Genomic DNA, 27,016 nt, shown 5'->3' with positions numbered 1-27,016 from the left:
GTTTTGTGTGCTAAAAACACCACACCATTTCGGTTTTGTGTGCTAAAAAGTGACCACAACTAACTGTAACTTACCTAGTTATATGTCCTAGAGTAGTATTTTGTAAAATATTTGGCTACAAACTTTTAAACAGATGTTAGTGTAATGTGAGCTCTCAGTTTCTGAACACATTACAACTCGTAGAATTGTGTCCAATATATGTTTTTCTGGAGGAAAAATTACCTTTATTAACGATGTTGTTTTATTGTCCTGTGGAATTTTATTTTTCTATGAAACTTCCCAAACAATGCTGTAGCAATTTTATAGTATCTTTACTGGGCAAATAATCTCCAGTTTTATTCTTCTGCAAACACAGATAGTTCCGTGTTTCTGAGTCAGGAGTAGAAGTGGGGAATCACTTCGTTAAATGTATATAAATGATGAGATTTCCTTTTTTCCTGCACTTTTGAATTGGCAGAACAAGTTATTACCATTATCAGGGCAGTACTTCTGGTTCAAAGTATTCTCACAGTGATGTATTTTTTCTACAATGTGGAATAACCACCCACTTGGTGGTATTAATTTTCCTCCACAGCAAATTTATTGTTTTATACAGTGCAGTCTCTCACCCTTTCCTTTGGATTTCCAAACAAATAAATAATCTTGAGTGCCATCACGCGGCACGTACAGGACAACCAGGCGATCAAGCCCAGTCAGCGTGGGCTTATGAAAGGCAGGTCCTGCCTGACTAACCTGATCTCCTTCTATGACAAGATGACCCGCTTACTGGATGAGGGAAAGGCTGTGGATGTTGTGTACCTGGACTTTAGTAAAGCCTTTGGCACCATTTTCCACAGCATTCTCCTGGAGAAACTGGCTGCTCATGACTTGGACGGGCGTACGCTTCGCTGGGTGAAAAACTGGCTGGATGGCTGGGCCCAGAGTTGTGGTGAATGGAGTTAAATCCAGTTGGTGGCTGGTCACCAGTGGTGTTCCCCAGGGCTCAGTGTTGAGGCCAGTTCTGTTCAATGTCTTTATCAATGGTCTGGACGAGGGGATCGAGTGCACCCTCAGTGAGTTCACAGACGACACCAAGTTGGGCGGGAGTGTTGATGTGCTGGAGGGCAGGAAGGGTCTGCAGAGGGATCTGGACAGGCTGGATCGATGGGCCGAGGCCACTGTGTGAGGGTCAACAAGGGCAAGTGTCGGGTCCTGCCCTTGGGGCACAACAACCCCCCGCACCGCTACAGGCTGGGGGAGAGTGGCTGGAAAGTGCCTGGGGGAAAAGGACCTGGGGGTGTTGGTCGATGGTGGCTGAATATGAGCCAGCAGTGTGGCCAGGTGGCCAAGAAGGCCACCAGCATCGTGGCTTGTATCAGCACTAGTGTGGCCAGCAGGACTAGGGCACGGATCATCCCCCTGTACTCAGCACTGGTGAGGCCACACCTCGAATCGTGTGTTCAGTTTTGGGCCCCTCACTCCAAGAAAGATCTTGAGGTGCTGGAGCGAGTCCAGAGAAGGGCAACGGGGCTGGTGAAGGGTCTGGAGCACAATTGTGATGAGGAGCAGCTGAGGGAGCTGGGGGTGTTTAGTGTGGAGAAAAGGAAGCTGAGGGGAGACCTTCTCGCTCTCTACAACTGCCTGAAAGGAGGGTGTAGCGAGGTGGGGGTCGGTCTCTTCTCCCAGGTAAGAAGTGATAGGATGAGAGGAAATGGCCTCAAGTTGTGCCAGGGGAGGTTTAGATTGGAGATCAGGGACAATGTCTTCCTGGAAAGGGTTGTCAAGCACTGGAACAGGCTGCCCAGGGCAGTGGTGGAGTCCCCATCCCTGGAGGGATTTAAAAGCCGTGTAGATGTGGTGCTGAGGGCCATGGGTTAGTGGTGGCCTTGGCAGTGCTGGGTTAATGGTTGGACTTGATGATCTTAAAGGTCCTTTCCAACCAAAACAGTTCTGTGACCTTTATTTTCCAGATATTTCTGTAAAGCTTTACTTCCTTGACTTGGTACCATTGAGAAACTTCATTTTTATGACCCATTTTTCTACTAAATTGAAACAATTTCAGAAAACTTCATAATTCGGTGAAAAATATTGCTAAATTGCAAAGTTACTCTGGAGCAGGGGTAATAAATGTGTTTCCTGTAGACGATGCCTGACACCTTAAGAAAACTAATCCCTATCCCTCACTTAGCAGCTCTTGGACGCAGACGAGAAGGCTGTTTTGAGGGCAGCTGCCCACCCCCTGCCATTATCCTTCCCTAGGGACCTTGTAAGGTTATCCCATAAGTGATGTGTGATTTCATATGTTGGCCTTGGAAGACAAGGCAGAGAGCAGAGTCCAGTTCTGGGCTCCACACTTCAAGAAAGATGTTGAGGTGTTGGAGTGAGTCCAGAGGAGGACAACCAAGCTGGTGAAGGGTCTGGAGGGTCTGACCTATGAGGAACGGCTGAGGGAGCTGGGGGTGTTTAGCCTGGAGAAGTGGAGGCTCAGAGGTGACCTTATTGCAGTGTACAACTACCTGAAGGGAGGTTGTAGTGGAGTGGGAGTCGGCCTCTTCTCCCAGGAAACTAGTGATAGGACAAGAGGACAGAGCCTCAAGCTTCGCCAGGGGAGGTTCAGGTTGGACATTAGGAAGCATTTCTTCTCAGCAAGGGTCATTAGCCATTGGAAGGGGCTGCCCAGGGAGGTGGTGGAGTCACCATCTCTGGAGGTGTTTAAGAAAAGACTGGACATGGCCCTTAGTGCCATGGTCTAGTTGCCATGGTGGTGTGAGGGCAATGGTTGGACTCGATGATCCCAGAGGTCTCTTCCAACCTCATTGATTCTGTGATTCTGTGATTCTGTGAGCTGCAGTGTATGTTCATCAGGTGTCTTCAGGAAAGATGATGTGGCCACCACTGCAGACGTTTGCATGGATCTGTTTCAGAAGACTGAAAGGCAAATAGAATAAAATCGCTCTGCATGGAGGTGATGCAACAAGAAACCATCTCTGTCAGCTCTCTGAAACAGCCTTTTTAAATACAACCAGTGTCTACCCAGCCCAAACCCCCTAAATGGCATCCAGTCTCCTGTCAATTTGTAATTCTTCAGAGATTGAAAAGCAAGACTATTTTATGCTTTTAAAATGGTCGTGTTAACAACCGGGCTTATTTGATATTCTAATTTTTTGATGCCGGCAGGAGGCTTCAGGGATCAAAATACCGATTGATGTAGCAAAAACCTAGTCCTTTTGAAAGGTTTTTAGGTCTCTGTCAGCTGTCCAATATATACAGATTTTTCTACCTTTTATTTTTCTATCATACACTCAGAGGTCTTCATAAAACCCCATCCTGCCCCCCACCACTCCCTAAACCACCCACCACAAAACTTGCCTTATGGAGCCCATTGCTTTATTGGTCTGCGCACATCATATACTGGTTTTAGTGTGAACTTACATGAATTTTTGTCTAATTTATAGCCAGAAAGGGATTTGACATTTTTAGTGAGAGCAGAATTGTGTGGTGTGTTAAGGAAAATTGGCAGAGTCCGGGTCTCTAGGTTTGCTGGTTTTATTAACAACTCAGAGTTGGACCACCACCGCAGTGAATGGTACCTGACTTAAATTCACTATCGGTTTATATAGAAACTAATAATCAATTACATCATAAACATTTCATAAGCTTCTGTTAATAATCCACTAACTATTTCAATTCCTCTTTCTTCCTTCATCAAGAGTCCACAAAAGTCCATTCTTTTCTATTGTTTAGCTGATCTTTATGTTCTGGTTCCGCTCCGACTCCGGCCGACACCCTGTCCTCGATGTTCTTGCTGTGATCGGCGTCCTTAATGTTCTTGCCGTGATCAGCGTCCCGTCCTGATCCAGGTTGATCAGAGTCCAGTTCCCACCGCCAGTGTCTCCTAAACATTCAACCTTAAAAACAACTGAAGTTATGTTTAAAACCTTATCTATACTAATTTTTATTTCTAAGTGTCCTATATTTCTTTTAAGGTAAAGAAAAGGTTAACCATACATCCCCTTTACTAAAATCATCAGAAGGTAATACTTCTAGGCCTACTCCTGCTTAGCTACTCATTAAGCTTTGATTGATGATTTCTTCAGTCCTAGGTCAGGATTACACAAGGAGTTTTGAGAACAATATTCATGCATTGTGAAAGCCCACCTGTGTTTATTCAGATAGACTTATATTAATTATTCTATTCACTATTCTATTTCACCCCTATTGATTCTTGTCTCTCTAACTCATAAGAACTTTTACATTAATTATGTGAAAATTTCTATAACAATTCCCTCCTTTTGTTTTTTTATTGCATCCCTGCAATTATTTGTATCTCCATGATGATTCTATTTTTGAAGCAAAGGAAGAAAAACATCTCACACAGTACTGTCCCAACACTAGTACAATCACAAGGATAATAATTATAAGCAAGACAATTACAATCAGCTTCTTTATCCATAAGGCCAAGTCTGGGAACCAAGATGTGAGCCAAGAGAGTGTTTCAGTAAATCCCCATGAGGTGTCGTCCCTTTCTACCTTTTGCATCACAGAACTCACTTCCCAAATTTTGTGCACATCTGTGAGTAGTTCTCCTGATCGGTCTGTGTACATACAGCAACTATCATTTAAAACTGTACACACTCCTCCTTGTGAGGCTAATACCATATCTAGAGCCATTCTAGTTTGAATTGTGATTTTAGAGAGCTCTGTAATTTCCTTTTGCAATGTCAGAAATCCGTGCATTGAGGCATTGGCTAATTTTTCTATCATCTCCCCAGATATATTTATTATTGGGTTTTTTCCAAATTGATAAATAATTCCTCTGGGCTCAATCTTTGGATAGCTACATGTAAAACTGAGTTCCCCAGTCTTTGTCTCAATTGCTATAAAGAAGCCTGCAGATCACCAAGAATAATTCTTATAAAGCACACGAGAGGCATTGGTATTGAAATCTTGGTAACGAATAGCAATCTTACACAAGGTGAAACAGCAACATTTACAGATGGAAAAAAAAAAAAAAAGGAACAAACTAAATATTTCATCTTTCCTCGGGTTCCTTGCGGACATGAGAATGATGGATCCAGGTTTCTTTCCCTGCAACTTTGACAGTATAAAAAGAGAAGTTAAAAGTACAACATAGGGTCCTTCCCATTTTGGTTCAAATCTATTTTTCCTCTTAAAGTTTTTTATCAATACTTTGTTTCCTGGTTGAATATTATGTATTTGTATCTCAGGAGATCCACCTTGATATCAATAGGCATGCTTTCGCATTTCGAAGAAAGAATTTTGTAAATATAGTATATATTGTGTCACTCGTTCATCTCCATCCAATAAACTTTTTTTTTTTTTTTTTTTTTTTTTTTTTTTTACTGGCAAATAAGTGCCTGGAACAGCCAAAACTCACCCAAACAATATTTCTGCTGGCAATAACCCAACAGGTTGTCTGGGTGTGTTCCGAATGTCCCACAGAACCAAATTCAAAGCCTCTGGCCATTTCAACCCTGTTGTTTTACACACTTTAACAATCTTTTCCTTTATGGTCCTATTCATTCTTTCTACCTGTCCAGAGGACTCAGGGTGATAGGGTGTATGTAAGTTCCCTGTGACTCCTAAAGCATTATAAACTTGGAACAGAATCGCTGCTGAAAAATGAGCTCCTCTATCCGAATCAATTACTTCAGGAACTCCATATCGGGGTATTAACTCTTTCAACAGCGCTTTCACTACAGTTTTTGAATCATTCTTTCTTGCTGGGAAGGCTTCTACCCATCCTGATAATTGATCTACAATTACTAACAAGTATGAATACCCCATTGCCTTTGGCATTTCAGCATAATCACTTTGTAATCCTTGAAAAGGAAACACCACGGGCGGTCTTTTACCTTGAGGTGGCTGAATCCTAGTGGTAGCATATTGTCAGCAAAGTTTACAGCTTTCAGTAATCCTTTTCACTGCGGAGCAGACTCCGAGTGCAGCCCACAGCCGTTGAATTCTTTGTGCAAGTCCCTCAGGTCCCCCATGGCATTTTTCATGGAACCATCGAACAAGAGGTAGTAAATACCTTTTTGGGAGTAGAGGCTTGTTGGCCAATGTCCATTGTCCATCCTGTTGTTCCGCTCCAAGTTGTCTCCAAAATTTCATTTTTTCTTCTGGAAGAGCCTCATACATCTCTTCTGCACTTGGAAGCCTGTCAAGTTTCTCTGCTGCACACAAAACTGTCATAATAAGATGAATTTGTTTGGCTGCAGCTTTCGCAGCTTGATCAGCCAAGTGATTTCCTCGCGACAGTGCATCTTGGTGGTTTGTGTGAGCTTTTATATAAATTACTGCTATTTGTGCAGGTAACTGTATAGTTTCTAAAAGTTCACGTACCTCCTTTCCATGTGTAATGGTTTTTCCAGCTGAGGTCAAAAATCCTCTCTCTTTCCACAGGGTACCTGTAGCATGACAAACTCCAAAAGCGTATTTAGAGTCTGTATAAATGTTAGCTTTTAAGCCTCTTGCTAACTTTGCAGCCTCAGTAAGTGCTATGATTTCTGCACCTTGTGCACCCACAGCACTAGGAAGAGGATTAGCTTTTAACACAGTTTTTTCTGTTGTTACTGCAAAGCCGGTATACCTTTTTTCTTCTTCGTAAAAAGATGAGCCGTCTGTCAAAAGGTTGATGTCTGGGTCACTCAGGGGTTGGTCTTGAAGATCATTGCGTGGTTTACTGGATACTGCTAATACCTGGGTACAGTCAGGTTGATCTTTTTCCCCTTCAGTCGGCAAAGGTATTGAAGTGGCTGGATTCAAAGTATTGTACCTTTGAAGTGTGATGTTGTCAGCCAAAAGTAAAACCAGTTCATATCTATGTGCCCGTTGCGGTGAAAGTGATTTTTCTGCATATTGTTTCAATAATATTTCAACTTCATGGGGTACGCATACGGTTAGGGGATGTCCCAGCACTATTGATCTACATTTTTTCTACCATTTCTGCTGCTGCAGCTACTGATTTTATACAAAATGGTGTTCCTTGTGTAACTGGATCTAATTGAGCAGAAAAATATGCTACTGGTCTTTCATGTGGTCCTAAAGTTTGGACTAAAACTCCTCTAGCATTTCCCTTTTGCTCATCACAATATAATTTGAAAGGTTTACTATAATCTGGTAAACCTGAAGCCGGTGCTTGCATTAAGGCACCTTTCAGAGTTGTAAAAGCTTTTTGTCTCTCCAGACCCCATTTGATGGGTTGCAATTTTGATGGAGATGCTCGGTGACCTTTTACAACCAATTTATTACACAAATACCGAGTGTCTGTAACACAATCCTTCCTTGAACAATATACTAACAATAACTCATCTACATATTGTATCAATTCAGACTTACACAGAAAAAACAGATCAGCCAAATTCCTTTTCAAAATTTGGGAGAATATAGTTGGTGAACTTGTAAATCCCTGGGGTAACCGAGTCCAGGTTAATTGTTTCCCTTGCCAAGTGAAGGCAAATATGTGCTGGCTTTCCTCAGCCACAGGTATGCTAAAGAAAGCTCCAGTCAAATCCAATACAGTGTAAAATTTTTCCCAAATAAGTATTTGAGTAACAATCAAATTTGGATCAGGTACTACTGGATGGGGAACAATTACAAATACAAATCTATATTCTGGATCCCCATCTTTGTAACTTTGACATTCTTTTAAAATCCCCTTTTCCAAAAATGATTTTATTTGTTTTCCAATACTTGGGATAGCTTCTGCCACAATTGGGTATTGTCTAATAGACGGGGGAGTCCCTCCTTTTGTTTTAATCACTACAGGTTCTGCAGATTTTAATGGTCCAATATCATCTCCGGAGAGACTTCATAATTTTTAAGATACATTCTTTAACTCTTTTGGGATTTTAAGCTCACCTTCTTGAATTTCTATAGTTTGCATTCCCATTATGATCAATCAAATTCCTTTGGGAGTTAAATCTATGCATGTTTCCAATTCCTGTAATAAATCTCTCCCAAATAGTGAAACAGGAGAAGTTGGCGAAATAACAAATTAACCTCATATCAAACGATCATCAAAAACAATAGGAAGGGGAAGAGAAAGCGGCAACTTCTCTTCACCCAAAATTCCAGTAACCTTTACAAATTCATCAGATAACTGTGACATATAAAAATTTAACAATGATAAAGTTGTACCAGTATCTATTAAGAATTTAACAGGAATGCCATTTACCTTAGTTGTGATAAGTCCCTCGTTATCTATCTTAATCCCAGAGTCCCGATCCATAAATTTCTCAGCGAGAATGTGGACGCCCCGGTCTTTCCGCTCCGTCTCTCCCACCATTGTTGGAAGGTGGTCTCAGAGGACAACACCGGACGATGTGCCCTAAATTACCACAGTAAAAAAAAACATTCCAGAGTATCAGTTCGAGAGGGAATGAATCTTTGTCTTCCTTGGTCTCCCCTTCCACAGCCTTGTCGAAAACCTCTTCTCCTGCCGCGCTGGTAATTCTGAGTAGTTGCGGTGCCGAAAGGTTGATCTCTCTCTCTCTCGCTCCTTTCTCTCTTTTCTTTGATCTTGTTTCTTTTGCTCTTCACTTCTCCCATCATATACAAAGGTTGCAATACCAAGAATCTTTGTGAGGCTTTCACCTTGCCACCATGGCATATGTTTTTTGAAATATTTATTAATATCAGGTGCAGATTGATCCACAAATACACTGATTGCAAGGGGTTCCTGAAAATTGTCCCTTGTCATTTCTCCATATTTCAGGAGAGTAACTTTTAACCGACTCCAGTAATCACTGGGATGTTCATCAGGTTTTTGCCTACATTCCATTACCTTTGTCCAATTAGTAATTTTTTTTTTTTTTTTTTTTTTTTTTGCCAGCTTGCCGAACAGCCTCCACCAGTTGCTGTAAGGCTTCTCGTTGGAGTCTGGCGTCATCCTCAGTGGCCAAATTCCAGTTTGGGTTTTGATCGGGCCAGGGCTGTAGCCCTTGAGTTTGATCTCTTTGTGCAATTTCCCGATCCTTTTGTAAGGTTTTTTTCCTCTCTTCTGCTGTAAAGAGCTCTCTCATGAGGGTCTTTACATCATTCCAATTTGGAGAATAATCAGTAAAATTGCCAGATAGCATCTCAGCACATTTTTCAGCATCCTCTCTGATGCGTGGCATTTTGATTGCCAGTTTACTAAATCTCCTTGTTTCCAAGGTTCATGTCTCACAACAGGTTGGACTGGTGGAACCTCTGGCGGAGCTCCAGGTCCAGCTCTAGGGTTTGGGATGTATTCCAACCTCATGGGATACATGCCAAATCCTTTGTCAGTGAAAGGATTCGATTTCTCCAGCACGGGCGCTGAAGGAATGGAAGGTGTCACTTGTTTAGGCTCTTTTTTTGCCTTTCTTTGCATTTGCCCAATAGTACCAAATATACCAAAAATCAAGATCTTGACTCCCTTCATCCTCGAGGATTACCCTTAAGAATCTCAATTTATGCGCATCAAAGGTCCCTTTAAAGGGTCAGATGTCTCTAGGTCCTCCACCTCGGACCCTAGTTAAAAATGGCCATTCTTCTTGACACAGCAAAATAAATCTCTTTTTCCCACATGTCCCGGTCAACGGGATTCTATTCCAATTCTCCAACACCTCAGCAAGGGGCGTCCCCCTTTCAATGCTGGGTCCAATTCCCATTTTACCTTTTCCTTAATTTCCCGGGTTACCTTTGTTTCAAAAAAATTCCTCAGCAATTTTAAACACACAGGCTCCTAGTGTCTGAGTATACCCGCTCCCAAGACCACCAGGTGAACTCACCCTTGTTGCCGGCAATTAGGCGTTGGAGACGGGAATGCTCAGAGAATCAGAGCAGTGTCCTAGGGTCCCATCTGGGGTGCCAAATTCTGTTAAGGAAAATTGGCAGAGTCCGGGTCTCTAGGTTTGCTGGTTTTATTAACAACTCAGAGTTGGACCACCACCGCAGTGAATGGTACCTGACTTAAATTCACTATCGGTTTATATAGAAACTAATAATCAATTACATCATAAACATTTCATAAGCTTCTGTTAATAATCCACTAACTATTTCAATTCCTCTTTCTTCCTTCATCAAGAGTCCACAAAAGTCCATTCTTTTCTATTGTTTAGCTGATCTTTATGTTCTGGTTCCGCTCCGACTCCGGCCGACACCCTGTCCTCGATGTTCTTGCTGTGATCGGCGTCCTTAATGTTCTTGCCGTGATCAGCGTCCCGTCCTGATCCAGGTTGATCAGAGTCCAGTTCCCACCGCCAGTGTCTCCTAAACATTCAACCTTAAAAACAACTGAAGTTATGTTTAAAACCTTATCTATACTAATTTTTATTTCTAAGTGTCCTATATTTCTTTTAAGGTAAAGAAAAGGTTAACCATACATCCCCTTTACTAAAATCATCAGAAGGTAATACTTCTAGGCCTACTCCTGCTTAGCTACTCATTAAGCTTTGATTGATGATTTCTTCAGTCCTAGGTCAGGATTACACAAGGAGTTTTGAGAACAATATTCATGCATTGTGAAAGCCCACCTGTGTTTATTCAGATAGACTTATATTAATTATTCTATTCACTATTCTATTTCACCCCTATTGATTCTTGTCTCTCTAACTCATAAGAACTTTTACATTAATTATGTGAAAATTTCTATAACAGGTGAGAAGATGAGCAATTTCTGTTGACTGAAACAAAAAGTTTCTTTTTTTACAGGTGGCTGGATATTATTTTTAACAATTGTTGAATACTGTGAAATTAATGTTACGTTGTTGGATGACATCACCTTATTAGTCTTGCGATGGTTGTAAAGGAGGTTACACGCATTAATAAGTAGTGTAATGAAAAACTTTAGGTGTTTAGGAGGGGTGTTTGGTAACAGGACAACGTGTGGCACCTTGTATGGGTGAAGTTGGGTATAGAATCACAGACTGGTTTGGGTTGGAAGGGACCTTAAAGACCATCTAGTTCCAACCCCTGCCACGGGCAGGGACACCTTCCACCAGACCAGGTTGCTCCAAGTCCCGTCCAACCTGGCCTTGAACACTGCCAGGGAGGGGGCAGCCACAGCTTCTCTCGGCAACCTGGGCCAGTGTCTCACACCCTCACAGCCAAGAATTTCTTCCTAATATCTCATCTCAATCTCCCCTCTTTCAGTTTAAAACCATTCCCCCTTGTCCTATCACTACATGCCCTTGTAGATAATTATGTGAGAAGCAGTGGGACCTTGGGTCTGGTCTTTGAAGGACAAAAAGGCAAATTAAAAGGCAAATCGGTTTCCTTAAGCTAGCTTGAGGCTCTGCCTCTGAGTATTGCCTGGAGCCTTCATTGGCCACATCTAGTCTGTAATATCTATAATTAAATACAGATGCATTGAACTATCGCTCTTACATGTACTTAAGCTAGTTTGGGTAACAGAAAATCTTTACAAATCTCTTTTAAAGGTAGTATAATTCTAGACATTGATAGTTCATATTTGTTATGTTAAGTAGATCCTTTCTTGTTTGTTAAGTAGATCTTTTCCCACAATTTTTTTTTGAAGCTGATAGGATGTTTGGAGAATTGCTGAACAGTTTAGTAATCGTTGCGGGTTAACCACGGTCGGCAGCTCAGCCCCACGCAGCCAGTCGCTCACTCCAGTGGGATGGGGGAGAGAATCGGAAGGGTAAAAGTGCAAAAACGTGTGGATTGAAATAAAGACAGTTTATTGGGTATAGCAACACAAGGAATTCATTCACTCCTTCCCACGGGCAGGCAGGTGTTCAGCCATGCAAGCACAAATCCAGGCTGGGCAGAGGATGGATTGAGAGCAGCCCTGAGGAGAAGGACTTGGGGGTGATGGGTGACGAGAAGCTCACCATGAGCCGGCAACGTGCGCTGGCAGCCAACGGTGTCCTGGGCTGCATCCCCAGCAGCGTGGCCAGCAGGTCAGGGAGGGGATTCTGCCCCTCTGCTCCGCTCTCGGGAGACCCCCCCTGCAGTGCTGCGTCCAGCTCTGGGGCCCCCAACAGAAGAAGGACACGGAGCTGTTGGAGCGAGTCCAGAGGAGGCCACGAAGATGCTCAGAGGGCTGGAGCACCTCTGCTCTGGAGACAGGCTGAGAGAGCTGGGGCTGTTCAGCCTGGAGAAGAGAAGGCTCCGGGGAGACCTTCTAGCACCTTCCAGTACCTGAAGGGGCCTACAGGAAAGCTGGAGAGGGGCTTTTTACAAGGGCATGGAGTGACAGGATGAGGGGGAACGGTTTTAAACTGACAGAGGGGAGATTGAGATGAGATATTAGGAAGAAATTCTTTGCTGTGAGGGTGGTGAGACCCTGGCCCAGGTTGCCCAGAGAAGCTGTGGCTGCCCCCTCCCTGGCAGTGTTCAAGGCCAGGTTGGATGGGGCTTGGAGCAACCTGGTGTAGTGGAAGGTGTCCCTGCCCGTGGCAGGGGGTTGGAACTACATGGTCTTTAAGGTCCCTTCCAACCCAAACCAGTCTGTGATTCTATTTTCACTCCCTGATGAGCTCGCTCTGCGTTTTGAGCCTCTAAGTTGTCTTTCTGAATGACGCTGTTTTCTGATATAATCCTATTTGTTCGAAAGCTCTCGAAATAGTTTAAGAAAAATGAGCTCTTAAAATCATGTTTATCAAATTGTTGCTGTTGTGTTTTACACGGTACCTTTTGGTTTATGTTGTAAATTTCAGAGAAGGAAAGATTAATATTTTTTTGTGTCACCTCCAGTAGATTGCCTTTGAATTTTTTCCCAATTGTATTGCAATTATTTCAACTAATTACCTCATGCAAAGCTTTCAGAACTTTTATGTTTAATTTGTGAGTTATCGTTGAATTTGAATAGTTTAACAGCAGCAGAAAGAATTAAATAAATATGGTTTTGTGAGCTGATCAGCTTTAGAAGAAAGACATGAATAATTGACCAGGAGTGACTTGGAGACCACGTTGTTCCATATAAAATGTAATAAAAAGTAGTAAAATGGTGATGATAGAATTATTTGGGTGCAAGAAACCATTAATGTTTTGTTTCCTGAATACTTTTTTTTTTTTCAGTACGTGGACCAGTTGACGAGGATCCAAGCTGAATTACAAGAGACAGTAAAAGATTTAGCTAAAGGCAAAAAGAAATATTTTGAGACCGAACAGATGGCTCAAGCGGTGCGGGAGAAAGCTGATATTGAGGCCAAGTATGTTTTTATAATAGCATATGTATAAATAATTGTGTGTGTATAAAGCAGATTTGTACTTGTATTAGTTTTTACACTTGATATTAGTTTAGAAGACAAGAGAGTTACTTTCAATGAGCTCGTGCCAATTGTTTTTTCTTTTTGCTTATATATATTTTTTAACCATGTCAAGCGTCCTTTTACCCTGATTGTCAAGTGTAACTCAGGCTGGTTTCTTTAGGAAGGAAGTTAAACCAAGTGCTTTAATTTGACCTTTTCAAAGGACAGCGTGTGAGCTGGCACTCTTTTTGCTATTGAAAGCTCCTTATTTCCTTTTCTCTCCACAGATCTCAAATTTGGTATCAGTCTGTTTGAAGGGGGAGAGGGGATGGGACACTATTTTCCATTTTTGAAGATAAATTTTTGAGGCTTTAAGTTTTTATACTCTTTGACATGCCAAAGAGGTTGATTTCCTTCCTTTCAGGAAAGCAAGTAACTCATGTGTTTCCTGGAGTCTTATGGGAGTGTGCCTCACCCTTTTTTGCAAATTTATTTGTTTTTTATTTTTTATTTTTAGAAATTACTCAAAATTGTTCTCATGGAACAAAAAGAAATTACGGTTTCATTAGAGAAATTTTCTGTCTTTCACTTTATGAGGGCTGGATGAAGAAAAGAAAACTTAAATAAGATTACCTATAATACCTGAAGAAAGTAAGAAAACCCAACCAAAAAAAACCCAAACAAAAACTTAAGCTTGGGAATTTTGGGTCAGATTCACACTGCACTATGCATAGGTCACTAGCGGTGTTCCCCAGGGCTCAGTTCTGGGGCCGGTGCTGTTCAATATCTTTATAGATGATCTAGACATAGGGATTGAGTGCACCCTCAGCAAATTTGCAGATGACCCCAAGCTGGGTGGCAGTGTCAATCTGCTGGAGGGTAGGAAGGCCCTACAGAGGGATCGGGACAGGTTGGATAGATGGGCCGAGACCAACGGCATGAGGTTCAACAAGAACAAGTGCCGGGTCTTACACTTGGGCCACAACAACCCCCTGCAGCGCTACAGGCTGGGGGAAGAGTGGTTAGAAAGTGGCCCGGCGGAAAGAGCCCTGGGGGTGCTGATCGAGAGCCGGCTAAACATGAGCCAGCAGTGTGCCCAGGTGGCCAAGAAGGCCAATGGCATCCTGGCCTCTATTAGGAATAGTGTAGCCAGCTGGTCTGGGGAAGTGATTGTCCCTCTGTACTCGGCACTGGTGAGGCTGCACCTTGAATCCTGTGTCCAGTTCTGGGCCCCGCACTTCAAGAAAGATGTTGAGGTGTTGGAGCGAGTCCAGAGGAGGGCGACCAAGCTGGTGAAGGGCCTGGAGGGTCTGACCTCCGAGGAACGGCTGAGGAAGCTGGGGGTGTTTAGCCTGGAGAAGAGGAGGCTCAGAGGTGACCTTAGTGCAGTCTACTACTACCTGAAGGGAGGTTGTAGTGGAGTGGGAGTCGGCCTCTTCTCCCAGGCAACTAGTGCTAGGACAAGAGGACACAGCCTCAAGCTTCGCCAGGGGAGGTTCAGGTTGGACATTAGGAAGCATTTCTTCTCAGCAAGGGTCATTAGCCATTGGAAGAGGCTGCCCAGGGAGGTGGTGGAGTCACCATCTCTGGAGGTGTTTAAGAAAAGACTGGCCATGGCACTTAGTGCCATGGTCTAGTTGCCATGGTGGTGTCAGGGCAATGGTTGGACTCAATGATCCCAGAGGGCTCTTCCAACCTGAGTGATTCTGTGATTCTGCAGTATTGTTCAGATTAAAATAGCGATTTACTTAATTTTGTTTTCTTACTTGCTTTCTAAACCACCATCTTTCAAATAGCTAATAAAGTACTTCTCCAGTTTCTCTTTCATGAATCCAAATGTGAAAATCCCACCAGTTCTGCTTTTAAAAATATGTGTGCCTACATGGGTACTCCTCCAGCTTCCTGGAATATAATTACTAATGATTTTGCATTCATTTTCCTTCAGATGACCAGTAGTTCAAATTTATAGCACTTTGTGTCTGAAGGGTTGACTTAAAATCCATCAAAGACCAAAATAACTTGAGTTGCAGCAGCCACCCAGTTTCCCTTTCATGATGTATTTAAGTTTTGTTCCAAAATCAGAGTAAGCTGTACAAAAGATTTGAGAGCATGCAACGAAGATACTGTTGAGCTCAGCATACTTTGTAATAATTCACTTGATCCTTAAGCTTTACTTAAAACAATATAAATAAAAATTCAGGCATAGAAAGTTATTTAAATGAAAATTTTGCTGAAGTGAAGTGCAGTCGCCTGTTTATCCTGTACTTTTGTAGAAGTGGTATAAGACAGTAATGTCTTCTGTTAATTTCTGTTTCAGGTCCAAACTTAGTCTGTTTCAGTCAAGAATAAGCTTGCAGAAGGCAAGTGTAAAGGTGAGTACAAGAGAAACTTACATTTTGCTGCTAATTTCATGAGGTATATGACCAAAGGTGTCTGGAATCTAGACATGATTGACATTTTGGAAGGTATAGTGCTAGAACAGGTGATAAGAGCACTATTTTGTCAGGCACAGTGAAGAATTTACATATGACCAAATTTACAGGTAAATTTTTTCTCGTGACTCGATGTCCAAGTGGACACCAGTGACGAGTGGCATTCCTCAGGTGTTGGTATTGGGACTGTGTCCTGGGCTGCATCCCCAGCAGCGTGGCCAGCAGGGCGAGGGAGGGGATTCTGCCCCTCTGCTCCGCTCTGCTGAGACCCCCCCTGCAGTGCTGCGTCCAGCTCTGGGGCCCCCAACACAAGAAGGACACGGAGCTGTTGGAGCGAGTCCAGAGGAGGCCACGAAGATGCTCAGAGGGCTGGAGCCCCTCTGCTCCGGAGACAGGCTGAGAGAGTTGGGGCTGTTCAGCCTGGAGAAGAGAAGGCTCCGGGGAGACCTTCTAGCACCTTCCAGTACCTGAAGGGGGCCTACAGGAAAGCTGGAGAGGGACTTTTTACAAGGGCATGGAGCGACAGGACGAGGGGGACTGGTTTTAAACTGAAAGAGGGGAGATTTAGATGAGATCTTAGGAAGAAATTCTTTGCTGTGAGGGTGGTGAGACCCTGGCCCAGGTTGCTGAGAGAAGCTGTGGCTGCCCCCTCCCTGGCAGTGTTCAAGGCCAGGTTGGATGGGGCTTGGAGCAACCTGGTCTAGTGGAAGGTGTCCCTGCCTGTGGCAACGGGGTTGGAACTAGATGATCTTTAAGGTCCCTTCCAACCCAACCCAGTCTGTGATTCTATGAGTTATGACTGTTCTTTGACTACTGAATGTGAAATTACAACTGCAGGAGAGAAATATATATTAGAAGTCCCCTTGCCATTAACAAAGCTGTTAAGCTATTCATCCCTTAAAGTTTTGACTACATTAATACATACCTATGCATGTTAATTTACTATTAATACATCTTTAGTCATTAACTTCTCATTAGTACCTACCTTTTAACTTCCATTTCTTGTTGCAGTTAAAAGCACGACGGTCTGAGTGTAATGCCAAGGCTATCCATGCAAGGAATGATTATCTTCTCACTTTAGCAGCTGCTAATGCACACCAAGATCGCTATTATCAAACAGACTTAGTAAACATTATGAAGGTAAGGAAGGTAATTTATGTCTGGGAGTTGGGAAGTGGGAAGTCTGGAAAGCAGAGACTGAAGTAGAAAATCTTGGGGTGCTTTGTGACAGCAACGTTGACTTTTCCGATGTGCTGCAGTAGATGAGGGTGCAGTGTAGTAGTTCTGCAACAGTGTGCAGGATACTTGGTACCAATTATCAAACCCCAAAGCTAAGCAGTCACCTTTATTCTTTAATATAGTTTTTTTGTGAAAAAACTCACTTGGATAAAAGAATGAAGTTTGTAAAACTAAGACCTGTATTTTCCTATTGTAGTTGACCTTAATTACCTGGAGATCTTTTAGTTCTTCAGTAGCATATCCCATAATCCTTTTTTTCTATCCAATTATCTGATCAGAACATTTCTTGATGGGATGATTAATGAAAATATAATCATTAAATATCTTGGTTTCGAACTATGAATTTCAGAGAAGAGCAAATCAGCATTGCTGTTCTCACGTGTGGCAGCTTGCCAAGTCAAGCCAAGAGTAGATACTTGAACTCGTAGGAAATGACATACTTAAGAAGTTGAAACGTGATTGCTCACAGGTATTTTTTATTTAATGTTACCCCAGAATTACTTAAATGTGCGCTATTCCTGTAGCTTAGAATTAGATAGTTACAGATCAATTGTAAAATCTGTAAAACGAGCTATTTAAAGCTAATTCACACTTGATGTAGTTGCGTTTCCTACATGGACATTTTCAAAGTTAATTTAAATTTGCTATCTACAAACTATTTCCAGGTGATGCAATCAGGCATGGCAACTTAGAAGTCTGTAATTTGCATTTAAAATTGCTTTATTGAAGGACCATCATTGTATATAAGAAATCACTGTATTATCAGCATGCTTTTGCATACTGGAGGGAAAAAAAAATATTGGTATGAAAAGCAGGTAACTGAAGTGGAAAATGAGAGCACCAAACGAGGCCTCCGAGGGATTTTTATGTGTAATTTCATTATATCTTGACTAAGTTAACCACTCCTTGGGCAATATGTGCGTGCCTCTGAGTAAATCACAGCCTGGGTTATGAATTCATTGCTGTGCTTAATATCTGACTTCCCGGAAGACTAAATCAGATCTGCGTATCTCAGAGGCAGCGCAGGGCTGATAGTCCTTGAGGCAGCGAGGCTGTCTTTGCTCTGTATATGTGTGGTTGTGCTTTTCTATTAGAAAACCATGAATAGTTGTGCTGACTAAATGTTTAGTACGTGGAAATGGTTATAAAGTAAGGATTGAATAGTAAAAAAAAAGTAAGGACCTTGAATCCTGTGTCCAGTTCTGGGCGCCACACTGCAAGAAACATGTTGAGGTGTTGGAGCGAGTCCAGAGGAGGGCGACCAAGCTGGTGAAGGGTCTGGAGGGTCTGACCTATGAGGAATGGCTGAGGGAGCTGGGGGTGTTTAGCCTGGAGATGAGGAGGCTCAGAGGTGACCTTAGTGCAGTCTACGACTACCTGAAGAGAGGTTGTAGTGCAGTGGGAGTCGGCCTCTTCTCCCAGGCAACTAGCGCTAGGACAAGAGGACACAGCCTCAAGCTTGGCCAGGGGAGGTTCAGGTTGGACATTAGGAAGCATTTCTTTTCAGAAAGGGTCATTAGCCATTGGAAGGGGCTGCCCAGGGAGGTGGTGGAGTCACCATCTCTGGAGGGATTTAAGAAAAGACTGGCCATGGCACTTAGTGCCATGGTCTAGTTGCCATGGTGGTGTGAGGGCAATGGTTGGACTCGATGATCCCCAAGGTCTCTTCCAACCTCATTGATTCTGTGATTCTGTGATTTCCTTTTAATAATTGAGATAAAATTATTAATTGGTGCTTACATAAGATAATTCCGTGCTTACATGCATGGTTGGCTGTCATCAGTTAATGCTCTTACTTGGAAGTAATGCCAGAAGTGAATTTAATATGTTCACAACAAAACAAACAAAAAGGACATTTGAAATAATAAAAAAAAAAGAGCAGACAGACCAGGTACAATTATGACTGGCTCTGGTGGGTTACGGCTGCTCTTGTCTCAGGGCATCGTAACATAATCCCTGCAAAGGGATCTATGGTGGTTTCGTTACGCAGTTACTGGGCTCTCTCTTATCTAATCCTTTCCTTTGTAGAACTTGTTTTGAAGCTTTTTTCAAAGTGAATCTTTTTTTTGATATGGAAACCTCTGTGCCACCTATTCTTCAATATAAATAATTGTGGTTTACTGAAAAACTAAGTTGCAAGTACTTTCATGGAGCTAAATTACTTTGGAAGGAAAGGACAATGTTCAGGTTCTTTTACTGCATCTCTTAGATACTTATAATAGCTCTATGTCCTGGTCTGGTAAACAACTGTGTCCTTAATGAAGAACTGTAAATTTGGGTTTTTTGCACTGTTCATGAGCAAAAAATATGTGGGAGCACACCCACATGTCACAGAATCAACTAGGTTGGAAGAGACCTCTGGGATCATCGACTCCAACCATTGCCCTGACACCACCATGGCAACTAGACCATGGCACCAAGTGCCACATCCAGTCTTCTCTTAAACCCCTCCAGAGATGGTAACTCCACCACCTCCCTGGGCAGCCCCTTCCAATGTCTAATGACCCTTTCTGTGAAGAAATTTTTCCTCATGTCTAACCTGAACCTCCCATGGTGCAGCATGAGGCTGTGTCCTCTAGTCCTGTTGCTAGTTGTCCAGGAGAAGAGGCCAACCCCTACCTCACCACCCTCCTTTTAGGTAGTTGTAGAGAGTGGTAAGGTCTCCCCTCAGCCTCCTTTTCTCCAGGCTAAACAATCCCAGTTCCCCCAGCTGCTCCTCATAGGACATACCCTCCAGACCCTTCACCAGCTTCGTTGCCCTCCTCTGACTCGCTCCAGCACCTCGATGTCTTTCTTGTAGTGAGGGGCCCAGAACTGAACACAGTACTCGAGGTGTGGCCTCACCATTGCTGAGTACAGGGGGAGAATCACTTCCCTATGTCCTTGCAGCAGAGTCATTCTTGGGAGCAAGGGAGAGACTAAGTCAAAGGCAAGGTCTCAAACTGAAATGGCTACTGAATGCATTTTAGAAGAAGAGGGAGAAACCCTCAGGAAAATCAAGTGTAATGTGTCCCTGGGCTCCAACTGCCTTCATTCAAGAGCTCTAATGTAAATTCAAACATGAAACTGCTTAAATATAAACAACAGTGTGTCATCTGGTGCTACAACCCGCCTCAGTGCCAACAGAAGGCAACAAGTGTGTCCCAGCCTTTGAAAGGGGCTCCAGGAGGGGCCCTTTGAATTATAGATGAGAAATCCAACTTCCCTCCCAGGCAGGCTGCTAAAACCAGTGCCGTGATGAATGGAGTCAGTTCACACGCGAGTAGATGTGATACGATGGGAACAATCCACATGATTTTTTTGAAGAGGGAAAGCGTCCTTCAAAGGAGATCTTGAAGGAGTCAGTGAGCCTGAGGATAAGGGTGATTCATCTGATTTAACGTGTCGAATTTGCCAGGAGCTCTCAACAAACTTCCCACTCTGTCTCTGCTTACGTAAAAGAACGGCGCTGCTACAGGGAGGGCGGTGAGGGTGTTCTCATGGATTAATAACTGATGAAGAGATACAGAAGATGTGGGATTAAAGTAAATACTTGGGGTTTATAAGGGCAGGAGATTTGCTGGCAAGGTCCTGGTTTCTCTCTTACCTATCTCCTCCTCCTGAAATGCATGTGGGAACCATGCTGCTTAAAGGACTGAGAAAATTATCATCTTATTTAGCATAATGATTTAACATAAACAATATGGAGATGGAAGTGAAGAGAGAGGTGATGATTTGAAGGTGAAGAATCATTCAATATAAGCAAATGTAAAGCTTATGACCAAGAGGTATAGTAAGATCTTGACAATTTTGGTTGACCAGGCAAGAAAATAGCACATGAAATTAATATGAAAAAGAGAAAAGCAGTCAGTTGGCGAGAAAATTGCTGCCTACAGAATAAGCAACTCTGCATAGCCATGACCATTTATGAGATACTAGAACTGGAAAATGGAGTGAAGGATAAAGAAATAGAGATGTTATCTATTAAATGTTTTTAATCCTTCCTCTAGATAACATCACTAGGGAGGGAGGTATTTTGAAATGGTATTAAAACCCTTTCTAGGCAGCATGGTTCTTGTTTGAATAGGTCGAGTGGCTGTGTGACCCGATAGATGTTACGTGCTGTAGTACAGGTGTAGTGTCTAAACTAATCATGTTCATTTGTGTGGTAAGATGAAACTTCTAAAAGTGCGTCTTCTATCTTAACACTAGTAAGTCCTTAGGTATTCCTGTGGTGGTGGCCACCTTCCTATCTGTAAGTGTTTCTACATTTAGCTACCACTGAGCTGATAACACCTTCTTCCGTTTGAACTGCAGGGCTGTCCACTTTCTAAATCACATCAAGATTCCCCTTAAACTCTTCAGGTTTTATCTGTCTTGCAGCACCTTCGGAGTTGCTGCCTTCTTGCAGATACTCAGCTTCTTTCGTCGTAGAATCATAGAATCGTTTTGGTTGGAAAGGACCTGTAAGTTCAACCAGCACTGCCAAGGCCACCACTAACCCATGTCCCTCAGCACCACATCTACACGGCTTTTAAATCCCTCCAGGGATGGGGACTCCACCACTGCCCTGGGCAGCCTGTTCCAATGCTTGACAACCCTTTTGGGGAAGACATTGTCCCTGATCTCCAATCTAAACCTCCCCTGGCACAACTTGAGGCCAGTTCCTCTTGTCCTATCGCTTGTTACCTGGGAGAAGAGGCCGACCCCCCCCTCGCTACACCCTCCTTTGAGGCAGTTGTAGAGAGCAAGAAGGTCTCCCCTCAGCCTCCTTTTCTCCAGGCTAAACACCCCCAGTTCCCTCAGATGCTCCTCTTGGTTTTCTCTTGACCAAGACTCTCAGACAGAACTGAGCATTCCCGGGGAATTCACTTCTCATACCAGCTGCCCCAGTTGAAAGCAAACTGGAAGACTGACTTCTGTAAGGAGCGAGTTGGGATTGTTGTGTGGAACCAGTAGCATCTCAAACATCACAGGACTTACTCAGTGATGTAGTGTCTACTCTTTGAGGATGAGTTCTGCAAATTGGTGATTGTTTCCAGTCTGCAGATGAGGAGGGATTCCTGTAACCCACACCAGCTGTATCGTGAGATACGGCTGTAGTACCAGTTTCATTAGTTCGTTTGAAATCAGGTGCATTACCTCACCTCTTTGGCAGGGCAGCTATTCCTGAATGTAGCAGATATGTACATTTTAAATTCCTTTCAGGCTGGCTTTCAGAGTTATTCAGTAACCTGTAGATAAATCCTTTGTCTAAATAATACTTCAGAATGTTACTTGTTTAATATAGTAACCTTCAGACTTCAAAAACAAACTACCCCCCCTCCCCTGCCTTCAAAATCTCCCTACTCCTCAGCTTAAGAAATTTCAGCTGATACTTGGTTATATTATTGTGTGAGAAAGTAAAACTTGTGCTTATTTACAGATGTTTCAGAGATGGTTTCTCTTTGCATCGATCATAAACAATTTCTACGTAGGTTTTATTTTAAATCAGGTTATCGTTTCCAGCATGAGAATTGAACTGTGTGGGTTTTGTTGGTGAGAGTCATCGGCCTCTGGCTCTTTTGAAGCTGGGGTTGGCTTGGCTGGAACGCAGCCAGTCCCTGGCCATGAAATGCTGCCTGCTGCTGGCTTTGGGTTTGAGTTCACAGAATCACAGAATCAAGCAGGTTGGAAGAGCCCTCTGGGATCATCGAGTCCAACCATTGCCCTGACACCACCATGGCAACTAGACCATGGCACTAAGTGCCATGGCCAGTCTTTTCTTAAACCCCTCCAGAGATGGTGACTCCACCACCTCCCTGGGCAGCCCCTTCCAATGGCTAATGACCCTTGCTGAGAAGAAATGCTTCCTAATGTCCAACCTGAACCTCCCCTGGTGCAGCTTGAGGCTGTGTCCTCTTGTCCTATCGCTAGTTGCCTGGGAGAAGAGGCCGACTCCCACTCCACTACAACCTCCCTTCAGGTAGTTGTAGACTGCATGTTCCTTTAGAAAAAATATGAACCCTTTTGCCTTTTTCTGTCTCAGTCCTTTTTGTCCAGAATTTACATCTGGATATAACAAAGTTGTGCCACAGACCTTAGCTCTGCATTTCAATCTCTGTAGTCAAATATAAAAAATAAAAGCATAGACTAAAGCATCATGATGTTTAATTCTTTGCTGGTTTCTTGATAAGCTGCTTAGGAATAGTTGCCATCACCTCCTTGCTAAGATACAGTCTGCAAACCCTTTTAAGTGTAAGTTGTCTGCCTGGTGCTCAGGCTTCTGCGAACATTTAAACTGAGGTCAGAAGGAAGTGTAAGACGATGGGTGAAGTAAATTCAGGGCTGCTTTGGTATCTGTCTTTTTAGAAACTACTTATTACTCCATTTAATTTTTTACTGCTCTCCTCTTAACTCCTCTCTACGTTCCTCTCGTGAACCACCTCTGAGTATGACTTGATAAAGCAACTTCCAATGAGGAAAAGCTGATGTAAAAAAAGGAGGCGTCATGAACATTTTAAATAATTCTTGTGTTATTTTTAATAGCAAGAGAGAACTAAAACTTTAATTGATTTCAAAGTCTAGACTTTCATAGGTGACATGAACATCAGCTCAGCAGTTTATTCCATTACAGCCTGTGGCAGGTGGGTGCACGTGTGAGTCACGGGGCTCAGGACTGTCTCGTTTGAGCTTCACACGAACCAAGGTCTTTGACACAACGTAAAATATTTTAGTAGAGTATTTTATTTTGTTTCTCTGGTATGTTTTCAAAATCTGGTGCTCTCAAGGGTTTCCCTTTTAATGCTTGTATTTCAAAGTTGAAATCTTTAAGGAAAATTTGCCTTAAGCTTTCAAAGGTATTTTATAGAGCTAAGTCATCAGTGGAGCTTTGTGGTTGATGCCAAACATACAGTCACCTTTGTAGCTGAACATTCTTTAAGGCTCCTGAATGATATTGTAGAGTATAATAAAATAAAAAAGAAAAAGAAACCTCACCAAACAATTGGCAATCAAGTGTGATCTTAATGTGGGGGAATTACAACATTACAACATTTACAAAGGCAAGTGTAGGGTCCTGCACCTTGGGAGGAATAACCCCATGCACCAGTACAGGTTGGGGGCTGATGTACTGGAGAGCAGCTCTGCAGAGAAGGACCTGGGTGTTCTGGGGGACAAGTTCACCATGAGCCAGCAGTGTGCCCTTGGGGCCAGGAAGGCCAATGGTGTCCTGGGGTGCATGAGGAAGAGTGTGGGCAGAAGGTTGAGGGAGGTTGTCCTCCCCCTCTACACGGCCCTGGTGAGGCCACACCTGGAGTAACTGTGTGCAGTTCTGGTCCCCCCAGTTCAAGAAAGACCAGGAACTACTGGAGAGAGTCCAGAGGAGGGGTACGGAGATGGTCAGAGGGCTGGAGGATCTCTGCTACAAGGAAAGGCTGAGGGAGCTGGGGCTGTTCAGCTGGAGAAGAGCAGACTGAGGGGGATCTTATCAACACTTACAAATACCTTAGGGGTGGGTGTCAAGGGGATGGGGCCAGACTCTTCTCAGTGGTGCCCAGTGACAGGACAAGGGGCAACGGGCACAAACTGAAACATGGGAAGTTCCATCTGAATATGAGGAGGAACTTCTTTCCTTTGAGGGTGCCAGAGCGCTGGCACAGGCTGCCCAGGGATGGGGGGAGTCTCCTTCTCTGGAGATATTCAAAACCCGCCTGGACGCGACCCTGTGCAACGTGCTCTGGGTGACCCTGCTTTGGCAGGGGGTTGGACTGGATGATCTCCAGAGGTCCCTTCCAACCCCAACCAGTCTGTGATTCTGTGAATTGTTTACAGATAGTGATGTGGTTTTTTATGAATAATAACAAATTCTCGATGAGGTAGCAAACAGTAGCAGCAGGTATTTCTAAATAAAGCTCTCCTTTTTTAAAAAAAATTATTTCATATCATACCTAGTGTGGTCTTTGCTGTTGGAGGAATAGTGACAGAAGCCAGCGTGCTTTGCTATTTTTTTGTCCGTGCAGTTTCAGTAAGGTTTTTTATATTGTTGTCAGTATCAGTCATCTTTTCTGTTTCTTCTGTACTTTCCAGTTTGCTTGACATGAGGAAGTGCAATTGTATAATTTGGCTCTTGTTCTCCATCAGAGTTCTTGTGGTGATACGGCTGGTTTAAATAGAAACGTCGGGTTACGTAATTTCCCTGGAACAGATCTTTACCTTCCGCATGGGTGATTGTACCCAGACGTGTTAGAGCATTGCTTCTTTAATTGGAGAGATCACTTTGTAAAATTACAGGTCATGTTTACCATTTTCACATCCTTACCTGTTTTTAAGCACTGCCTTAAAGGGTTCTGAGAGGGGAAGAGATCTGTCTGGCGTCTGAGGAATGAGCTGGCAGTCATGAGGATTAACGTGAGTTGTGGTTGAGCCGTTGCAAGGGAACACCAAGAGTGTACCTGGAGCACATGATGGAGAAGGAGACACTGAGAAAACTGGGTTTGCTCAGCCTTAAAAAAAAGGAAAGGGAGATCGTAACAGTCTTGATGATCTACAGCTGCCTGCTGGGGAGTGTATGGAGAAGACTGAGCCAGGCTTTTGTTGTTTTTGAAGGTGATGGCATGGTAGGAGGCAGACAAATTGAAATCCAGGAAATTCTGATTAAATATAAGAAGAATTCCAGGGAAGCTGTGGCTGCCCCCTCCCTGGCAGTATTCAAGGCCAGGTTGGATGGAGCTTTGAGCAACCTGGTCTAGTGGAAGGTGTCCCTGCCCATGGCAGGGAGTTGGAACTAGATGGTCTTTAAGGTCCCTTCCAACCCACACCAGTCTGATTCTATGCTTCTGTGACAAGGAGGAAGTTTTGTCTTGAAGGTGGTCAAACAGAAACAGGAGCTCAGGGAGGAGAGGAATGTCATACCTTGGAGACATTCAGAACATGACTGGACACAGCCTTGAGCAACCTGATCTGTTTGGCCCTGCTCTGAGCAGAGGTTGGACTGATAATCTCCCTTTCAACCTAAATTAGTCTGTGAAATGTTGTGGCTGCCCCCTCGTTGGCAGTGTTCAAGGCCAGGTTGGATGGAGCTTTGAACAACCTGGTCTGGTGGAAAGGTGTGCCTGCCCATGGCAGGGGGTTGGAACTAGATGATCTTTAAGGTCCCTTCCAACCCAAACCATTCGATGATTCTATGAAATAGCACTTTCTGTTAAGAAAATCCTGCTTGGGAACCCCTAACTTCCACATTCTGTTTTTTTTTTCTGCCATTAACTGGAATAACTGCGTGAGCCGACAGTGCTGGAATATTCATGTTTTGATGAACCCTCTTTTTTCGCTATGAGCTTTGTTGCGCGTTTTTGTGCAGCTGAGCTGACGTCTGTGTTTTCAGCAGAGTCATACACTACTTCCACCGAGTGCTTTTACTGATCGTTGAAAACAAACGTAAATACAGACTCCAACATGACTTGCACAAATGAGATTCCGCTGAAGCTGACAGTGTTTATAAAAATCACCCAAGATTGAGCACTTGGTGGTTTTCAGTTAATAATTGGATTTATGCCCAGAAATTAATAGAATGTGTATGACAAACTGTTCTTTCCTCTGTTTGACTTGAAAACTAAGTTGACATGTTAGCTGAAGGTCTTTAGTTGTCTCAGGAATGTTATCCTAGCAATGACTGGCCAGCGTGTGTCCTGGATAAATAAAGTTTCACATTTACATGAGTGCATATTTCTGTAGATTCCAGAACGAGCAGAACCAATGTTATCGCTGTAAGAAATCATTTGACGTACACGTTATTGTTTTAAGCTTTTTTAGAGGCACCCAGGGAATTACTTTTCTGAAATGGAGATTCTTTAAATGAAAAAATAGCATTAAGATAAAATAATTTTGAAGTCACTAGAGGTTTCTATTTCTTCTATAAATCTTTGATTAATTCGGTACTAGCTGTGCTTTTAAGACCCTGTAATACTCCCTTTAAAATTTAGAGGGGTTTTATGGAAGTGAAAGAACTATTGTTTCACTTCCCGTTCTTGTCAGCTGCAAGCCACAAATATTTTGTAATTACAATTAAGCCAGGCCTAGATTGCATTATCTACAGTATCAGATGGGCACAGCAGCTTTCCTTTACAGACGGTCGATGAGTGTGCGGTGCTTTCTCATGTTCCTTCCTATGAATGGAGGATGAGTGAAGGGAGGCAGTTGCCCAAC

The 27,016-nt window shown here is 43.1% G+C and overlaps 1 protein-coding gene across 3 annotated transcripts in view; it reads left to right on the top strand.

The window, feature by feature from the left end:
* FCHSD2 (FCH and double SH3 domains 2) overlaps nt 1-27,016 on the top strand; it is a 213,055-nt gene that overhangs the window by 110,787 nt on the left and 75,252 nt on the right. For all 3 annotated transcript variants that reach the window (XM_068420880.1, XM_068420899.1, XM_068420889.1), the window contains 3 exons: nt 13,012-13,145; nt 15,502-15,556; nt 16,628-16,756. In XM_068420880.1, coding sequence (XP_068276981.1) covers nt 13,012-13,145; nt 15,502-15,556; nt 16,628-16,756 — 318 coding nt within the window. The remainder of the gene's footprint in view (nt 1-13,011; nt 13,146-15,501; nt 15,557-16,627; nt 16,757-27,016) is intronic.

This window comes from Nyctibius grandis, chromosome 2 (genome assembly GCF_013368605.1).
Source record: "Nyctibius grandis isolate bNycGra1 chromosome 2, bNycGra1.pri, whole genome shotgun sequence".
Classification (NCBI taxonomy): domain Eukaryota; kingdom Metazoa; phylum Chordata; class Aves; order Nyctibiiformes; family Nyctibiidae; genus Nyctibius; species Nyctibius grandis.
This window is presented reverse-complemented; position numbering and strand designations above follow the sequence as displayed.